This window comes from Equus przewalskii, chromosome 3 (genome assembly GCF_037783145.1).
Source record: "Equus przewalskii isolate Varuska chromosome 3, EquPr2, whole genome shotgun sequence".
NCBI classification, from domain to species: domain Eukaryota; kingdom Metazoa; phylum Chordata; class Mammalia; order Perissodactyla; family Equidae; genus Equus; species Equus przewalskii.
The window spans coordinates 119,440,318-119,459,004 of record NC_091833.1 but is presented as its reverse complement, the minus strand read 5'-3'; the positions used below and the strand labels follow the sequence as shown (position 1 = coordinate 119,459,004).

Genomic DNA, 18,687 nt, shown 5'->3' with positions numbered 1-18,687 from the left:
CATACTACCCAAAGCAATCTGCAGATTCAGTGCAGTCCCAATCAGAATCCCAATGACGTTCTTCATGGAAATAGAACAAAGAATCCTAAAATTCATATGGGGCAACCAAAGACCCCGAATTGCTAAAGCAATACTGAGAGAAAAGAACAAAGCTGGAGGCATCACAATCCCTGACTTGAAAATGTACTACAAAGCCATAGTGATCAAAACAGCATGGCACTGGTACAAAAACAGACACACAGATCAATGGAATAGAACTGAAAGCCCTCACATCTATCACAATAAAACCTCACATCTGTGGACAGGTAATCTTCAACAAAGGTGCTAAGAACATACAATGGAGAAAAGACAGTCTCTTCAATAAATGGTGTTGGGAAAACTGGACAGCCAGATGCAAAAGAATGAAAGTAGACCATTATCTCACGCCATACACAAAAATAAACTCAAAATGGATCACAGACTTGAAGATAAGTCCTAAAACCATAAAACTCCTGGAAGATAATATAGGTAGCACTCTTTGACATCGAACTTAAAGGGATCTTTTTGAATACCATGTCTTCTCAGACTAGGGAAACAAAGGAAAAAATAAACAAGTGAGAGTTCATCAGACTGAAGAGCTTCTGCAAGACAAAAGAAACTAGGATCAAAACAAACAGACAACCCACCAATTCGGAGAAAATATTTACAAATCATATATCCAATAAGGGGTTAATCTCCGTAATATATAAGGAACTCACACAACTGAACAACAAGAAGACAAACAGCCCAATCAAAAATGGACAGAGGAGGGGCTGGCCCCGTGGCCGAGTGGTTAAGTTCGTGTGCTCCGCTGCAGGCGGCCCAGTGTTTCGTTAGTTCGAATCCTGGGCGTGGACATGGCACTGCTCATCAGACCACGCTGAGGCAGCGTCCCACATGCCACAACTAGAAGAACCCACAACAAAGAATACACAACTATGTACCGGGGGGGCTTTGGGGAGAAAAAGGAAAAAATAAAATCTTTAAAAAAAAAAAAAAAATGGACAGAGGATATGAACGTTTTTCCAAAGAAGATATGCAGATGGCCAGTAAACACATGAAAAGATGTTCAACATCACTAGTCATCAGGGAAATAAATGTAAATCAAAACTACACCAAGATACCACCTGACACCTATTAAAATGGCTATAATCACTAAGGCTAAAAATAACAAATGTTGGAGAGGGTGTGAAGAAAAGGGAACCCTCATACACTGCTGGTGGGAATGCAAACTGGTGCAGCCACTATGGAAAACAGTATGGAGATTCCTCAAAAAACTGAAAATAGAAATACCCGATGACCCAGCTATCCCACTACTGGGTATCTACCCAAACAACTTGAAATCAACCATCCAAAGTAACGTATGCACCCCTCTGTTCACTGCAGCACTATTCATAACAGCCAAGTGCCCATCGACTGATGATTGGGTAAAGAAGATGTATATATATACAATGGAGTACTCCTCAGCCAGAAAAAAAGACAAAATCATCCCATTTGCAACAACATGGATGGACCTGGAGGGAATTATGCTTAGCGAAATAAGCCAGAGTGAGAAGGACAAACACCAGATGATTTCACTCATATATGGAATATAAACAAACACATGGACAAAGAAAACAGTTCAGTGGTTACCAGGGGAAGGGAGGTAGGGGGAGGGCACAGGGGGTGAAGGGGAGCACTTATGTGGTGACAGACAAGAAATAATGTACAACTGAAATTTCACAATCATTTAAACTATTATGAACTCAAATAAAATATGTATATATATTTAAGGATAGAGTTAGAATTTAGCTAATAATATGTCACATTGCTTTAATGGTAGAATTGAAAAAAAGAGAAAAAAGTAATGGGGTTGTGCACTTATTTCAGGAAGAGCAGGGTAGGGAGTATTGAGCACTGCATGGGTGTGGCCAGAAATGAGCCTGTAAAGTGAACATGGGCCAGTCCCTGGAATGAGAAGGCATTCAAAGGGCTTACACCCCTGGGGCGGCCTTGGTCTACACCCCAGTGATCATGTTTCCTGAAACAAAAGTGAGTACAGGTCTGACAATGAAATAGATTTCAAGGCTTCTGTCATCTCTGGTCCAATCTGATGCAACTCGCCCATCGCTCATCTGACTTTCTTCAGTTCCAGTGGGACAAGCTTTCTCACCTCAGGACTTTTGCATGTGCCAGTCCCATTGACTGGATGCTCTTCCTCAGTATTTACCTGCTTAATTCCTGGGCATCCTTTACATTTCAGCTTAAATGTCACTTGTCCCCCAGTCCTTGTCCCCCACCTTCAGTGCCAGTCTTAAGTCAGTTCCCTCTGCCTTACCAGAAGTCTCTCATTAGTCCCTCTACTTTTCCTCCATAGCATTTTTCACAACTTGTCATTACACACATAGGTGAGAACCCTACTGGATCACAAGTCCAAGCAGGCAGAGACTATACCTCTTTGCACATAGCAGGTAGTGAGTGCTCAGTAAATATTTGTTTGGATGCATGCACAGGTGCCCCATGTCTCTATAACTCTGGTAGTGGGGTGTGGACACAGGTGCTCCCATGTCTCTGTGACTCTGGGTGGTGGGGTGTGGACACAGGTGCTCCCATGTCTCTATGACTCTAGGTAGTGTTGTGTGGACACAGGTGCCCCATGTCTCCATGACTGTGGGTGGTGGAGTGTGGACACAGGTTCCTCGTGTCTCCATGACTCTGGGTGGTGGAATGTGGACACAGGTGCCCCATGTCTCCATGACTCTGGGTGGTGGGGTGTGGACACAGGTGCCTCATGTCTCCATGACTCTAGGTGGTGGGGTGTGGACACAGTGCCCCGTGTCTGTGACTCTGGGTTCTGGAGTGTAGCAAGTAAGGGTGCCAGCCTGGATCCAGACTCCCTAAGTTAGACCCTAGCACTCACCCACCTGTCTGTGAGCTGGTGTCTGAGTTATTCCTGTCTGGCACGGGCTGGTAATCGTCCCTGTCTCTAGGTCATGCGGAGAGGACAGGAGTGAGGGGCTTAGCATCATGCTGGCCACCAGCACTTGGGATAGGTCAGTTGGTGCCAGCAGCACTGGTGGGGCTGCAGCAGTTTGGGCCCATGCTCAGGAGTTGTGCATCGAGGATGCTGGGCAGTGTGAGACTGGTGACGTGGGTTCCATCCTGGCTGTGATGGGGAAAGGCTGAGGTGGGCACACTGCCGGTGGGTAGGGCCAAGGCCCCTGAAAGGCGTAGCCTAGTCCACCTCGAATGGCTCTGCTGGGAATCAGAAGAGCATGTTAAATACCAGGGAGTCTCAGAAAGGAGGTTCTTGCTTTGCAGACCAGTTAAGTCACAAGTGAGGCTGGTCCAGCTCTGAAAGGAAGGAAGCCAGCCCTTTGACCTTGGGCATCACCGTTGCCATCCAAAACAGCGAGCCAGCAGCAGCCAGGGCTGGGCTGTGTCCAGGAACTGTTCCACCAACTCTGGCTTTGGTTCAGGGGTGGACCATCTAGCCAGGCATTGGCATTGGAGACGTAGCCAGTGTGGTGGCAGGAGAGGCTAGGAGATGGCATTCCTTTCCAAGGAGAATTTGTGGAGAAGAGAAGCTGGTCAAAGATGGGAGCTGTTAGTGGAAGGCAGGAGGGGCCACCCTGCGTCAGGGAAGTGGATACAGCCAAGAAGGCATCAGGCCGCTGCCCACCCAGTCTTCACGCAGTGCGTGAGTGCCAGCAAGATTCTGTAAGACAGAGCGCCTGTTAACATAATGCCTTTCTGGGTGGTGGTCATATTGCGCATTGAAGAAGAAGAGAATGGAGAGAGACAATGGAGAGAAGGGGAGGAGGAGGTAAGGCCCAGTGCAGAGAAGGGCAGAGCAGCAGGCAGACACTTCTGTCTGCATTGTGCGGCCGTGTGCAAGGGCCGTGTGCAAGGGTGGGACCATGGCAGGCTGGCTGGCAGCAAGGACATCAGAGCTTGCAAGCATCATCAGCTGTTAGTTTCCTGAAAGCCTTGCTGACCGCCCCTCTGAGGAATAGCTCATCCTCGTTAGGTCTCAGTCTTCACCATATGCCGTGAATAACTGAATACTTTGAAATTATGTGTCCCTGCGTTTCCATGATATGTATGTGTAACCTTTTCCTCTTCTTGTTAGAGCCTGGATTTGAGCAGTTTAAAATCTCAGAGAGGTTGCATGGGAACTGGATCAGACTGTACTTGGAGGAAAATAACTCAGAAGTCCTTTTCAACCTGGGAACCAAGGTGCGCAGGCAGTACTTGGATGCCCTGAAGACGCTAAGCCTGTCCCTGAGCAGACAAGTGGCTCAGTATGATGTCTACTCGATGGTGGTGGGGACTGTCGTGGTTTTGGAGGTACGCGTGCTTGTGAGGTTCAGCTATTAAACTGATTTGATAACTCAGCCACAATACTATAGTTTAGAGTATATGTAATAGCAGTGTTTCTAAAAGTGGAAAAATATGAGCTTTCTTGTTTGTTAAACTCGTTCCTTATGTGTTCTGAGGCACAAAGTATTGTCAGGTGTCAAATGGCTCCCTTCCTGTTGCTGCAGACCTGTGTTCTGGGCAGTTCTTTGGAAATAGTGTTTGTGGGGCTTTCTTCTTCTGTTTCCACTGTTTGAACAGCTGACACAAGGTCGGAGGTGGGCTTTTTCTAAGTAGGTTTCCTGAAGCCCAGCATTCGTGGTCACCGCTGTTGTTTTCCTCTTCCAGGTTCTCACCCTGCTCCTGCTCAGCATCCCGCAGGCACTGAGCAGCAAGGCTGAACTGGAAGTTCCTCTCTTGTCACCTGTGTTTTCTCTGCTCTTTTATTTGACGTTCCTGGTTCTTTCAGCCGTTCACGTCATCGTGTGCACCTCAACCGAGAGTTCGTGCTATCTCTGCAGCCTCTCGTGGCTGACAGCAGGCGGAGTGATGGTGCTGGTTTCTGCACTGCTCTGCGCAGTTGTGTCTGCTCTCACCAAGGTGCTTGTCAGGGGAAAGCTTCTGAGTAAGGTGAGGCTGGTTCCTGTGAGCACGACACTGTCGTTCCAGTTGGGCCATTTTTGTTATTTCAGCCAGTCTCTCATTCATCAGACATTGGTTAAACCCCTGGTGTGTGCCAGGCACAGCACTGGCAGGAGCCGAGAGAAGGAGCCACCCTTCAGGGAGCCCGACAAGGAAGTGTTTGGGGCAGCCTGTCTCCTGGGCCTCTGAGCATCCCGACTTCAGACACAGATCTAGTGGTCAGAGTACAGGCTTTCCTTCTTAGTTAGAAAGACAAGGTCCCTGTGACTGTGTCACAGAGGACTGTGTCACAGAGGACTGTACAGGGACTGTAACACAGGGGACTGTGACACGAGACTGTGACACAGGGGACTGTAATACAGGGGACTGTAACACGGGACTGTGACACAGGGGACTGTAATACAGGGGACTGTGACACGGGACTGTAACACGGGACTGTGACACAGGGGACTGTGACACAGGGGACTGTAACACGGGACTGTGACACGGGACTGTGACACGGGACTGTAATACAGGGGACTGTAACGGGACTGTAACACAGGGGACTGTAACACGGGACTGTGACACAGGGGACTGTAATACAGGGGACTGTAACACGGGACTGTGACACGGGACTGTAACACAGGGGACTGTAACACGGGACTGTGACACAGGGGACTGTAATACAGGGGACTGTAACACGGGACTGTGACACAGGGGACTGTAACACGGGACTGTGACACAGGGGACTGTAACACGGGACTGTGACACAGGGGACTGTAACACGGGACTGTAACACGGGACTGTGACACAGGGGACTGTAACACGGGACTGTGACACAGGGGACTGTAACACGGGACTGTGACACGGGACTGTAATACAGGGGACTGTAACACGGGACTGTGACACAGGGGACTGTAATACAGGGGACTGTAACACGGGACTGTGACACAGGGGACTGTAACACGGGACTGTGACACAGGGGACTGTAACACGGGACTGTGACACAGGGGACTGTAATACAGGGGACTGTAACACGGGACTGTAATACAGGGGACTGTAACAGGACTGTGACACAGGGGACTGTAACACGGGACTGTGACACGGGACTGTGACACGGGACTGTGACACGGGACTGTAACACAGGGGACTGTAACACGGGACTGTGACACAGGGGACTGTAATACAGGGGACTGTAACACGGGACTGTGACACAGGGGACTGTAACACGGGACTGTGACACAGGGGACTGTAACACGGGACTGTGACACGGGACTGTGACACGGGACTGTAATACAGGGGACTGTAACGGGACTGTAACACAGGGGACTGTGACACAGGGGACTGTAATACAGGGGACTGTAACACGGGACTGTAATACAGGGGACTGTAACGGGACTGTGACACAGGGGACTGTAACACGGGACTGTGACACGGGACTGTAACACAGGGGACTGTAACACGGGACTGTGACACAGGGGACTGTAATACAGGGGACTGTAACACGGGACTGTAATACAGGGGACTGTAACGGGACTGTGACACAGGGGACTGTAACACGGGACTGTGACACGGGACTGTAACACAGGGGACTGTAACACGGGACTGTGACACGGGACTGTGACACGGGACTGTAACACAGGGGACTGTAACACGGGACTGTGACACAGGGGACTGTAATACAGGGGACTGTAACACGGGACTGTGACACAGGGGACTGTAACACGGGACTGTGACACAGGGGACTGTGACACAGGGGACTGTAACACGGGACTGTGACACAGGGGACTGTAACACAGGACTGTGACACAGGGGACTGTAACATGGGACTGTGACACAGGGGACTGTAATACAGGGGACTGTGACACGGGACTGTAACACAGGGGACTGTAATGGGGACTGTAACACGGGACTGTGACACAGGGGACTGTGGCACAGGGGACTGTAATGGGGACTGTAACACGGGACTGTGACACAGGGGACTGTGGCACAGGGGACTGTAATGGGGACTGTAACACGGGACTGTGACACAGGGGACTGTAACACAGGGGACTGTAATGGGGACTGTGGCACAGGGGACTGTGACACAGGGGACTGTGCAGAGCTGCTGGTCATAGACGAATAGGCAGCTGACTGACAGGGAATCGCGTGAATCAGAGCATCTCTCAGAAGAGGTGTTTGTGCTGCAGCCGAGGGAAGATCATTTCAGAGAGGAAAGTGTGTTCTAGACACTCCAGGAAGGCCAAAAGGAGGCTCGGACCCTGTCCTCATCCTGCCCTCCTCAGGAATCATTCTGCCTTGTAAAACGCAGTTTTCTTTTCAAGACGAATGTTTTCCTTTAGAATTCCTCTAACACCTGCATTCATTGGCTGGTTGTGGTGGCAGGGTGGCGAGGCAAAGATGAGCGGTCACAGTCAGTCCACAGTGCCCAGGGCCCGAGGGACCCAGTGCAGTCCCCTCGTCACAGGGCTGCCAGATGCCCGTCCCCATGTGTCTGTGTCATTGATGACACAGTTCCCTCCTTAGAGCAGAGGTTCCCTAAAGCCATTTGATTGATTCTCTGGGGCCTGACTGTGTTCACAGGATCTCTATCTGTTGTATACTAGCGGCACACGATAAATAGAATAAATATTGAGTAGTTATCAAATGACAATCACTGAGTCCTCATCTTTCATTTTAAATGCTTTAAGTTAGTATATTTAAGGGTTAGTACTATGATGCCAACTTCAATAGAATGTCATTTCAATAGAGTTGACTATTTTAGTGGAAACTTCTTGGATTTCTGGAAAAGTCATGGAGAAATTAAATGTCTGGTTTGATGGGATATGTCCTTAGGGTTCTTTGGTTTCAAGTAGCAGGAACTGGCTCCGAGAGAGCAAGGACGGGTGCGTGGAGGGCTGGGTCCAGGAGCTGGCCAGTGAGCTCTCTGAGCTCCGGTACTGCCCAGATGGTTTGGGTCTAAGCATCTTCAGTCTCGTCCCTCAGCTTAGGACTGGCAGTCCAGGGTGAGGACTGCCCACACTGTTTCCGTGTCCCCCTGGCTGTGCCCCAGGAGGATGGGCCATCCCCCCAAAGCAGGGGCACTGGATGCTGGCATGAGGAGCAACAGGTGTCTGTCACAGCAGGTTACATCTGTGAGCAAGAACTTTAAGTATTTGCAACAAGATATATGTAATTTTCAGATTTTTCCCTTTCAAAATACGTTTTCCTTTTTACAGAATGCAGCTCATTCCAACTCAAGGTGGTCAGAGTTAGATCTCCTTATCTTGTTAGGGACCCTGGGCCACGTCTTGAGTCTGGGAGCAAGCAGCTTCATTGAAGAGGAGCACCAGACCTGGTACTTCCTTGTTAGCACCCTGTGTCTAGCTCTGTGTCACGACATCTACAGAAACTACCTCCCGGGAGATGACTGTGAGCCACAGCGCTGCCTCCACGTGGAGGGAGGATTTGATGGTGCCACACCAGCTTTGCAGGACAAGAACACCAGCAGTGCCGTACTGGAGCTCAACAGAGGATGCAAGAGCCCCTCTTCCCTGGGCACACTCAGAGGCTATGAGAAGTGGATGGTGCTGGCAAGCCCATGGGTCATACTCACCTGCTGCCGACTGCTGCGATCACTAAACCAAACAGGTGTGCAGTGGGCCCACCGGCCTGACCTGGGGCACTGGCTCACCAGGTGAGAACATGAGGCCTTAGGCCAGACCTTCCATAGCTGACTGGCCACACACAGACTCTTTTTCAAAATTTAGGCCTATTTTTTATATTCAGTATACAAATGGTATTGGAGATCTGAAGAAATGGAAAAATATACCATAACCCATGAATTGACATTGAAAGGTGAATTTATTTGAGGCTACCATAATATGTTTGGTTTTTTATTGCTGAATCACTGTAGTTGTTCATGTTTGAAAACCTATGAGTTTTAACATGATAATTGCAGCAAGGATGTAGTTTTGTTGCTGGCTGCCTCCTCCCAGAAGGGGCACAACTCGGAGAGATGGGGTAGGGCTGGGAGAGATGCGGCACGGCTGGGGAGGGGGCAGACAGGGCATGGCTGGGCAGCTCTGCCCTTTATGCTCCCTCCCTTCTCCTCCATCTGCCCTTTCCTCTCTCCCTCCCCCGAAAGGGGTGAATCTTCAGCCAGCTCCGAAGCCTTTCAGGAGTGGCTAGAAAACTAGTAGAAAGTTTAGCAGACAGGAGGGATTGAAGTAAAGAGAAAAAACCAGGACAGAAAATGTCAAGATTTGGCTATATTTTTTTTTAAAGATTGGCACCTGGGCAAACATCTGTTGCCAATCTTTTCTTCTCCCTCTCCCCCTCCCCCTCCCCCTACCCCCAAAGCCCCCCAGTACATAGTTGTACATTCTAGTTGTAGGTCCTTCTGGTTGTACTATGTGGGACACCACCTCAGCATGGCCTGATGAGTGGTGCCATATCAGCGCCTGGGATCCGAACCAGCGAAACCCTGGGCTGCCAAGCGGAGTGCATGAAGTTAACCACTCAGCCACAGGGCTGGCCCCATGGCTATATTATAAATTTTAATTGTCAGTGAAGACTTAGAAAAATGAAGTAAAAGGAGAATAGAAAATGAAAAACTATTTCCCCTGAGTGTGACAGACAAAGGTCCCTATCTGGTCACTGTGAGGAACTTCTGTAAGAATTGCCCAGAGGCAGGGGTTCAGGGTAGCTGCAGATACATTCTGAAGGAGGAAATGCCAACAGAAAGAAAAGGGAAGTGCTTCCTCCCTCTAGGAATCGGGCAAGTCCTGGTTAGATGGCGCCGAGTGATGGGGTGCCTGACCAGGTGGAGAAACCAAAGGAACCATGAAACCCAGTCTTAGGGGTACAGGAGGATCCTAGAACCACACACCTGGAAATACACATCAAAGGCTATAAAATTATTTATTCCTCTGGCCAAATAGTTTTTGTGGGAAATTTCTCCCAAATATAAACAGACTCAGCCAACCCTTGGCAACCACAGTAACCACAGGAAGCATTTTCAGGTGCCTGCTGCACATTGGTTCATTTCATTATCACAGCAGCTCTGAGAGAGGACGCTGGCCTGTCCCCACTTGGGGTGAGGAAGCCAAGGGGAGGTGAGAGAGGCATTGCCTGGCGCCATGGCTGCAGCCTCACACGTGAGGATGAGAGCGCTGGGCAGCACCGTGGCCTCACTTCTTGCTCTTCTGGAAAATTGAAACATGGCGGGAGAATTTGCTGATTCCCACCCCCAGATACACTACTGTGCGTGCAGGGGCCCTCCCACCAGCCCCATCCCCTCTCCAGGGCACAGCTGTGCCCACTCCTCAGTCTGGACCCTCCGGCACACAGGACCCAGCCCCTTCCGCCAGAGGGCACTGCCCTCCTGCACTGCAGTTTTCCCTGTGCGCTGTCAGGAGTAACTGATGGGTCATTCCTGTCGGTTTGTGAAAAGGCTGCAGTGTCGCCCCATGCCTTCTTCACAGCAGAGCCCCTCCAGAGGCACCTGAACTCGCCTTCTCTATTGCTCCATTTTTCAGTTGTGACAATTCACAATGCAGGAGAGTCTGTAAGGCACACATGAGCAACAATGAATGGACACCCTCGTGACCGCCTCCCAGAGCAAGGACCAGAGCACTGCCAGGCCCCAGTGTGGCCCTTTTACCACCTACCATCCCCGGGACCCACGGCCTGACACTGGCCACATCTCTCCAAGTCACGTTTCCATTTGTGTGTGTACACCTTGGCAGAAGAGTCACCCATCCACTTTAGCAACTATGGAGTGTCTGGGTTTTGTGAGTGTGAGCTGCGGTGAATAAAACAGTAAAGAACCCTTCCTTCCCAGCACAGCACTCCCCGAGGTAGCAGGGTGGCAAGGGCCAAGCAGAGAGAGGGGCCCGGGCTCTGTCCTTTGACATTGGGAATGGGGCAGACACTCTTGACTGAGTCAATCTGTGTTAATGAGGAAGAGGATCCTGCCAGGACTTGCGTGTCTCCCATGAGCACAGTGTACACTTGGTCAATACACGGTTTGCCCAGAACCTCTTCTCCTGTGGTTGGGAAAGTGGGGCTGTCCCAGAAAAAGGGGCCCCCGGGGAGCCAGTGGAAGTGTTTTATATGCATATCGCTGCCCTGGCCAGTGCAGAGCTGTTGGTGGAACCACTTGTGAATGAAAAATGAGAGTTCAGGCTAACAGTCCTTTATTTGTTATCTTTTAAGAACCTTTGTTTGAATTTAAATAACCAGCAGTTTTTCTCTTTTGCTTTTCAGGAAAATCAGCTGTTTGTAGTACACTTTTTAGAAAGGCTCTTGGTGTAGATCCGTAACATCGGTAGTTGTCTTGTTAGTAATTTTGGGCATCTTCCATTTCATTTCAGCTCTGATCATAAGGCTGCACTCTCTGTTCTGGCTGCCCTCTCCCTCGCTGTCATTTTTGCATTGATTCAGAGGAGGTGCTCCCCAGCATCCAAAGTGGCCATGGCGCTTGGCCTGCTGGGCGTCTATTGCTACAGGGCGGCCATTGGAAATGTGCTGTTTCCCTGGCAGCAAGACAACAAAGACATTTCAAAGTAAGTGTGCTGGCAGAAATGAGGATTTGCTTTTAGGTGTGTTGTAATATTTTATGTACCAAAAAATACCACTCAATGTTTAGAACATCAGAGTTTGGTTTTTGTGAATTGTGATTTCATCAACAGTTACTAGAGCGTAACTAGGAACACTTCAATGAGCCAATTCATCATCCTCTGTTCTTGGTAGAAAGGAGACAAGTAACTTAGAAGTAAGGTCATTGAGGTTTATTTTTTAAAATAGGGGGTTCTTTAGAAGTAAATAATCTAAAGGATTCGGTTTTGCTCCTCAAAAAGTAACTCTTGGGGCCGGCCCTGTGGCCGAGTGATTAAGTTCGCACCCTCCGCTTCAGCGGCCCAGGGTTTCACTGGTTTGGATCCTGGGCACTGACATGGCACCACTCATTAGGCCATGCTGAAGCAGCATCCCACGTGCCACAACCAGAAGGACCCACAATTAAAATATACAACTATGTACTGGGGGGATTTGGGAAGAAAAAGCAGGAAAAAAAAAAAAGAAGTAACTCATGATGAGGGTAATAAAAAATGGGTCTTCCTAGCAGTTGGGAACAGGGCATTCCAGAAAACTAAATGTTCCCATAATTCTGTAAGGGGCTGCCTCATGCAGATTGCATCATGAATGCTACTTTTTGTGTTTCAAAATGGCAACTTCTCTGTTTTTAATGCTGAAGTGGGGTGGGGTGAGCAGGGGCTTCCCTGGAGAGCTGTTTGTGAAATGTGTTAAGAACCTTGAGTGCGTCCAACCCTCTGACTCAGGCATCCTCTTATAGAATTGATCTCAAGAATACAACCAGAGATGAGGCCTGAGACTTGGATACAGGCATGCCTCTGAAGCATTGTTTACAGTTGCTCAGAGTGAAAAACAAGGTAATTGGCCAACAATAGTGGGATGAGCCTCTGAGTTATGTTAAAGCTCTACTGGAATTTTGCAGCCGTTAAGTAAGTAGCGTGTTTCCATAGAACGTATAAAGATGTGGAACAGTAGGCTGTAAAACTATAGTATGATCACATCTTATGCAGTATGTATGTATTTTTTCATGTTTATACGAAAGACTAGAATATGTAATTGGCTGTGATCATATTAGGACATGGATCATAGGTGGATCATAGGATTGGAATCTTCCTTTTCACTCAGTTTTGTATTGCTTTTCTCATCAGAGAAAGAAAGTAAATGTCATCTTCTCTGAAAAGGTCAAGGCAAAAGCTGAGAGCTGTGGCCAGGCCATGTGGGTGGCTGAGGGGCGCAAGGGGCACACCTGGAAACAGGACCTACTACCCTGTGTGGGGAGTCGAGGTGATGCCAAGGGCCTGGCTGAGGTGACGGCAGGAGGGTGGCACACCATCACCTGATGCAGGGAGGTCAGGTGGGGAGCACGTAGTCTGGAGACATCTCAAAGGCTGTTCAGTGTGAGGCTCTGGGCAGATGTCAAGGTGGATGTCACATTTGAAGGTGTTCAACATAGGGGTGTTTGTTTAAATCTTAAAGTATGATGCATGATTCAATTCCTCATTTCCTCTCAGATCTCAGATTGGTGTACTTAATTTCAGCATCACTCCCTGGAAAACTTGGATCACTTACCTTGCTTGTCATGGATACAACAGCATGTTCCTTGTTGGTGTCCAGAAGATAGGCCAGTGCACTCTTTCATCAACCTGTGCTGCTTGGTTTACATTCCTCCTATAATATGCTTTCGTTCCCCACCCCCATCTGTCCTGATTCTAGAACCATCCTGGTTCTAGAGCCATCCTTGTTCTAGACCCACCCTGATTCTAGATCCATCCTGGTTCCAAGTCCATTCTGATTCCAGATCTGTCCTAGTTCCAGATCTGACCGAGTTCTAGAGCCAACCTAATTCTAGATCACCCTAACAGCTGCTTCTCTCCTTTCAGTTTCTCCTGGTGCTGCTGTCCAATGATATTCTAAAATCCTCCTTTACATGTAGCTCCTGACTTTCTTCTCCGCTCCGAAGCCCAGGCTTGACTGGAGTGGAAGGCCAGGTTACAGTGGTCCTGGATGCACGGGAATGGCCCTGACTGGTTAGGACAAGGAGGTGGACCCACTGAAGGCATCTGGTGGCATCCTCCAGTTCAGTCCCTTTCTTCCTTGGAACTTCTCTGATCACTCGTGCCTTTGCTGATTTCTCCTTCTTTAACCCTTGTGGGTTCATCATTAGCTCTCAGCTTAGGACACACCTTGGCTGTAGGGTTGCACCTGACCCCAGCTTCTTGGCCTGTGCGGGGCCCCAGGGCAGGCCTTGTGCCAGTCTTTCGTATCTCCACACTGCCAGGCACATGGTAGACAGTGTTCTAACTGTTTGAATTAAACTGATCATACTGAAAAAAAACAAATTTTTTCTTTTAATACATAAACCTTCCTAAGAAAATCTGAGATAAAAAAATTCAGTTTTTCAAAACAGATACATTATTACAGTGATTATTTCATTTAAAATTTTATTTACTTAGCATTACTTTAAATGATCAGCTTTTCTAGTATATATAAAATATTTGATTTATGAAATTTATTTAAAATATGTTTTAGGAATATATGTGTTTCATAGGATAAAATTCTTTGGTATAGTGTCATAAATTGTATGCTTTACAGATGACTGTAAGTGAAGTGCTAAAATACTTCATTCACAATAGTACTTAATATTTACTGTGTGCCACACACTTTACGTGTCTTCTCTTGTTTAATTCCCACGACAGCCTTGTGAGGTATAGGTACTATTTCTCTTCTTTTTACGAGTAATGAAGCTGAGCATCAGAAATCTTAGTTAACTTGCCCCCAACAACAGAGCTAGTGAGTGGCAGAGCCCAGACTGACCTGGCCCTGCCTTTCTCCAGACCCCAGAGTCTGGACACACCACTGTAGATGTGTGTGCACATCAGATACAAGCACTTACTTGAATCAGCGTGGTTGTGAACATGCTCGATGTATCTCAGCATTTACAGACTTACGGACGTCCCCGACAGAGCTGGACCTTATCCCACTGCAGTGATTTCCCATTAACCGTGAGAAGTAGGGGGACCATTTTCCTGGCATGCTACAAGAGACGGCTCTGGTCTTGCACCCAAGTGATCCTTGGGCCGAATGAGCACGATTTCCTGTAAGCCGGCTCCATCAGAGAAGTGCACACTCGGAGGACAGGCCTCTGGGCAGGGGGTCCTGGGGGCTGATGCGCAGAGGCAGACACCCCCACTTCCATGGAGTTCCCTGGGCAGGCGGGGCTATGGCTTGTTTAGTCAGCCAAGCAAACACATGGTTTTGCTGTGGTTTAGCTATTTTTCCAGCTGGTGCTAACAAATCTAACTTGTTTTCCTTTTTTAGGGGTATTCTTGAAGCCCGTTTTGTTTATGTCTTTGTCCTCGGCATTCTGTTCACGGGCACCAAAGACTTGCTTAAATCTCAAGTCGTTGCTGCAGGCTTCACAGTCAAGACTGTCGGTCTGTGGGAGCTGTACAGTGGATTTGTGCTCCTGGCAGCATTGCTCCTTAGACCACACAACCTCCCTGTCTTAGTGCTGAGCCTCTTGATTCAGACTCTGATGGCGAAGTTCGTCTGGAAGCCCCTGAGGCATGATGTGGCCAAGGTCACTGTGATGCATTACTGGTTTGGCCAAGCATTCTTCTATTTTCAGGTGGGTTTTCATCATTATTGTGGGTAGAAGACTATTAACTTTTTGTGTCATTTATTTTTTCTTGGAGAAAACTTTACCATAATTTGGGAAGTTAAAATGTTTGTTCAGTGGAAGAATTATCAGTATGGCGTGGTGAATTATGCTTAAATTGTGTGTGTATTTTATAAGATAAAATACAGCTAGTTGTTTGAGACAGACCTCTTCAGTGTGGATCCGTGAGTGCTGAGACGATGTGTTGTGGCTGTGCTGGAGCTGTCTACCGCAGGCAACTAGGAAGCACATTGCATTTCTGTTGCTTTATCTAATGAGAATGGTAATGCTGACTTGTGCCCTTTCTCCTGGCTGTCAGCACTAGGCACTGTGGGCTGTCCCAACCTGGTTATTAATCCCCTGGAGCCTGGTGGTTGTCACGTCTTCTCTCCAGTGTGGAAGGGCACATCAGAGGCAATAGCAAGCCGCCTCCAGGAGACTTCACTATACACCTGTGTGCTTGAAACAGCACCTGGAAGTTAGATAGAGGTTCCAGCTCCTGGCCTTGGAGGGACCCAGTTCCTTCCCAGCCTTCCTGTATCACCAAACTGGGTCAGGAGGCCCCACCCTTGACCTGGTCGCTGCTATTGGTACCCACAGGGGTGGGGTGCAGCTCACCAGAGTTCCCTCCTGGCTCCAGCACTCCCTGGCCGAGCGACTTTGCACAGACTACTGAACATCTTGGTTGTGTTTTCCCATCTTTATAGTGAGGACCTGTATTTTCTCCATGTGCACCGGCTCCTCCTTCCTCCTCCATCCAGACCCTGGAGACTTGTCTGATTGTGTATGTCCCAACAGCTCGGCCTGGGGCCTCCTCCCCACTCCCACCCCCTTCTTTCCTGATTTTCTGGCATTCCCAGCCTCACCCACAGAGCAGCCCAGTTGCACAACTTTTCTGTGTGTTCCCTGAAGCCCAGAAGTGGGTGGAGGTAAAGTGCTAGAAATCCTTGAGTCCTGGAGGGATGTGACCTGACCCGGACCAGCTCTCACCCTGTGGTCCTCAGAGCCTGCTTACCTTCACTCTAGCCGTGGGTCTCCCCCTGAGGACTCCACACGTCTTTCAGCCCTGTACTCATGTGGCTTCCAGAGTGGCGGTCCCCAGCAGAACTGCAGGCAGCCATGGCCCCGACACTGGTCTCCAGCACTCCTGAGCTAGGTGGCCTCTAGAAGGCACCTGCTGTGCCTGTTTCCTCATCTGTCAAATGGGGTAATAGTTCACCTCCTCCTCAGTTGCTGTGAGCATTAAATTAACTAACGTGAGAAACAGAAGGTAACCTGTGCGCAGTAAGTTCTCAGTGCCTCCCGGTGTTGATCAGACCCCAATGGAGCAGTCACGGCTGGGCCTGCAGAGTGGACCACACCTTCCTGAAGTCTGAGCCAGATGAGCAGTTACCACCTGTCACAGGAGGTGCTGGATGATTGAGGACCCGGACTGATGACCAGGATGCTGGGGCCTAGAGATGTGCACAGGCTGACCTCTGCTGGGCCTCGTGACATTTCAGTTCTTTGTGTTTCTCCCTGGTGTCAAGCATCCGTATTTCAAAGGCCACAGCTATTTCAACCCTGTCAGAAGACATTTAGAAGGCCACAAGCGTTGTGGATATGGGGAAATGCAGACTTTGCCCAGGAATTCCAGAGTTCCTGTGGGAACGGGAAGAAAATGAAGGAACCACCTGTAAACAGTTGGCCTGGAGAGAGGCAATGGAGCAAAGAAGCAATTGCCATTAATTTATATGGAAGAAATTTTCAGCATTTCCAGACCCAAAGTCAACCTCCAAAAATAAATCAAGATAAAGCGCGGATGCTCAGACACGGCTCACAGCTATGGCAGCCCGATGCCAAGAGGCTGAGTAGTTCCCTGAGCTGGGTGGTGCCACTGTTGCTGCTCCAGCTGCGTGCTGCCTCTGTAACGGCTCCTGCAAAACAAACGCTGACGCTGTGTGGCTGTTTGACTTTTCTGGTAAGAGTGAGGACTCATTGAGATCTCTTTCAGTTAGTGAAAACAGGTGCTAATGTAGGTCGTTTGTAAAAGCGAAGCAGCGTGAAGTGAACTTTGGGTATCGGAGGAGCCGGTATTCCATTCAGCGTGCTTTGCTGCTTCTTTTGGATTGGTACAACTCAACCCTGTTAGGGTCCTGTAACGGTTGCCCATTGGTGGAACTTACGTATTGCTACAGAAGAACGTCAAGGTTCATCGAGCATTTCAGAAATTTCCAAACGGCCTGTGTCGGTCTCAGGTCCCTCTCTTTATCTGGAAGTCGTGTGCAGGTCTGTTTCTGGTGGTTGCCTCCCATCCAGAGTCTGTTAATGATGGTCACTCAGTCTCTGACCGTAAGTGGCTTGGTGGGGAATGGGAACAGCATCGCCAAGGAAAATCATCTGTCCCTCTCCCTTCTCCAGGTCCCCCAGCCTCGTGCTAGATAGGGAGCGTGTCTGATGAATGCAGGACACTCCTCCCCAGGGGCAGACAAAGAGCCATGGCACCATGTGGAGCCATCGTGGCAGTGCCTGCCCAGTCCACAATCCACAGACAGGTCCTGGTATCTGTGGACTGACAGCATGGCAGACCCTGCTGGCACAGTCAGGGGGGATTTCGGGGCTCCCTCTGAGCTGAGATGGAGAAGGCAGGTGCTGGTCAGGCAGGCTTGCCCAGCAATGAGGCCTCGGTGTCAGGAAGACTGACAGAGCCACAGTTAGAGTCCTGAGCGAGGAGACAGCCTCTGGCGTTCAGTTTGCTCCTCTGTGGCATGTGGCCATGTTCCGGGGAGGTGGAGAGGAAGCTTTGGTGATAGCGCTTGATGCTGGCACATCTCAAGTGCTGCCCCTGGGGAGCAGGAACGCACATGTCGACGGCCACTGGTGTTGCTACAGCAGGCGCCTTGTATGTGCTGGGAATCCACCAGCGAGCAAACTGAGCACAGATGCAGTCCTTGCTCAGGAGGCCCCACAACAAGTCTGACGGTGACAAGCAGCAGTGTGGACACAGGAGCAGAGGGCCCACAGCAAGTCGGGATGATGAGCAGCAGTGTGGACACGGGAGCAGAGCAGGCCCACAGCAAGTCAGGGCAATGAGCAGCAGTGTGGACACAAGAGCAGAGGGCCCACAGCGACTCTGGGCAACAAGCAGCAGTGTGGACACGGGAGCTAGCGGGCACACAGCAAGTTGGGACGATGAGCAGCAGTGTGGACATAGGAGCTAGCAGGCCCACAGTGAGTCAGGGCAATGAGCAGCAGTGTGGACACGGGAGCAGAGCGGGCCCACAGCGAGTCAGGGTGACCAGCAGCTGTATAGACATGAGAGCTAGCGGGCACATGGTGAGTCAGGGTGGGGAAGTGACTCCCCAGGATCTCGAATTGGATGTAAGCTGGACATGGAGCCGCCGAGCCCTCCCGGGGCCAGCCTGCCCTCTGCCTCCTAATAGCCACATTCACCCACCCAACGAGCTGTGCAGCCGCACTGCCTTCAGCCTCCCACA

At 49.6% G+C, this 18,687-nt stretch overlaps 1 protein-coding gene across 17 annotated transcripts in view; it reads left to right on the top strand.

Moving 5' to 3' along the window:
* The window catches only part of PIGG (phosphatidylinositol glycan anchor biosynthesis class G (EMM blood group)), a 50,223-nt gene that overhangs the window by 25,449 nt on the left and 6,087 nt on the right, over window positions 1–18,687 (top strand). For 9 of the 17 annotated variants that reach the window (XM_070615297.1, XM_070615295.1, XM_070615301.1 and 6 more), the window contains 5 exons: window positions 4,130–4,347; window positions 4,705–4,986; window positions 8,196–8,653; window positions 11,334–11,525; window positions 14,872–15,181. In XM_070615297.1, coding sequence (XP_070471398.1) covers window positions 4,130–4,347; window positions 4,705–4,986; window positions 8,196–8,653; window positions 11,334–11,525; window positions 14,872–15,181 — 1,460 coding nt within the window. Of the gene's footprint in view, window positions 1–4,129; window positions 4,348–4,704; window positions 4,987–8,195; window positions 8,654–11,333; window positions 11,526–12,313; window positions 12,411–14,871; window positions 15,182–18,687 lie in introns of all 17 variants that reach the window. The other 8 variants (XM_070615310.1, XM_070615306.1, XM_070615312.1 and 5 more) reach the window with 2 other exon arrangements.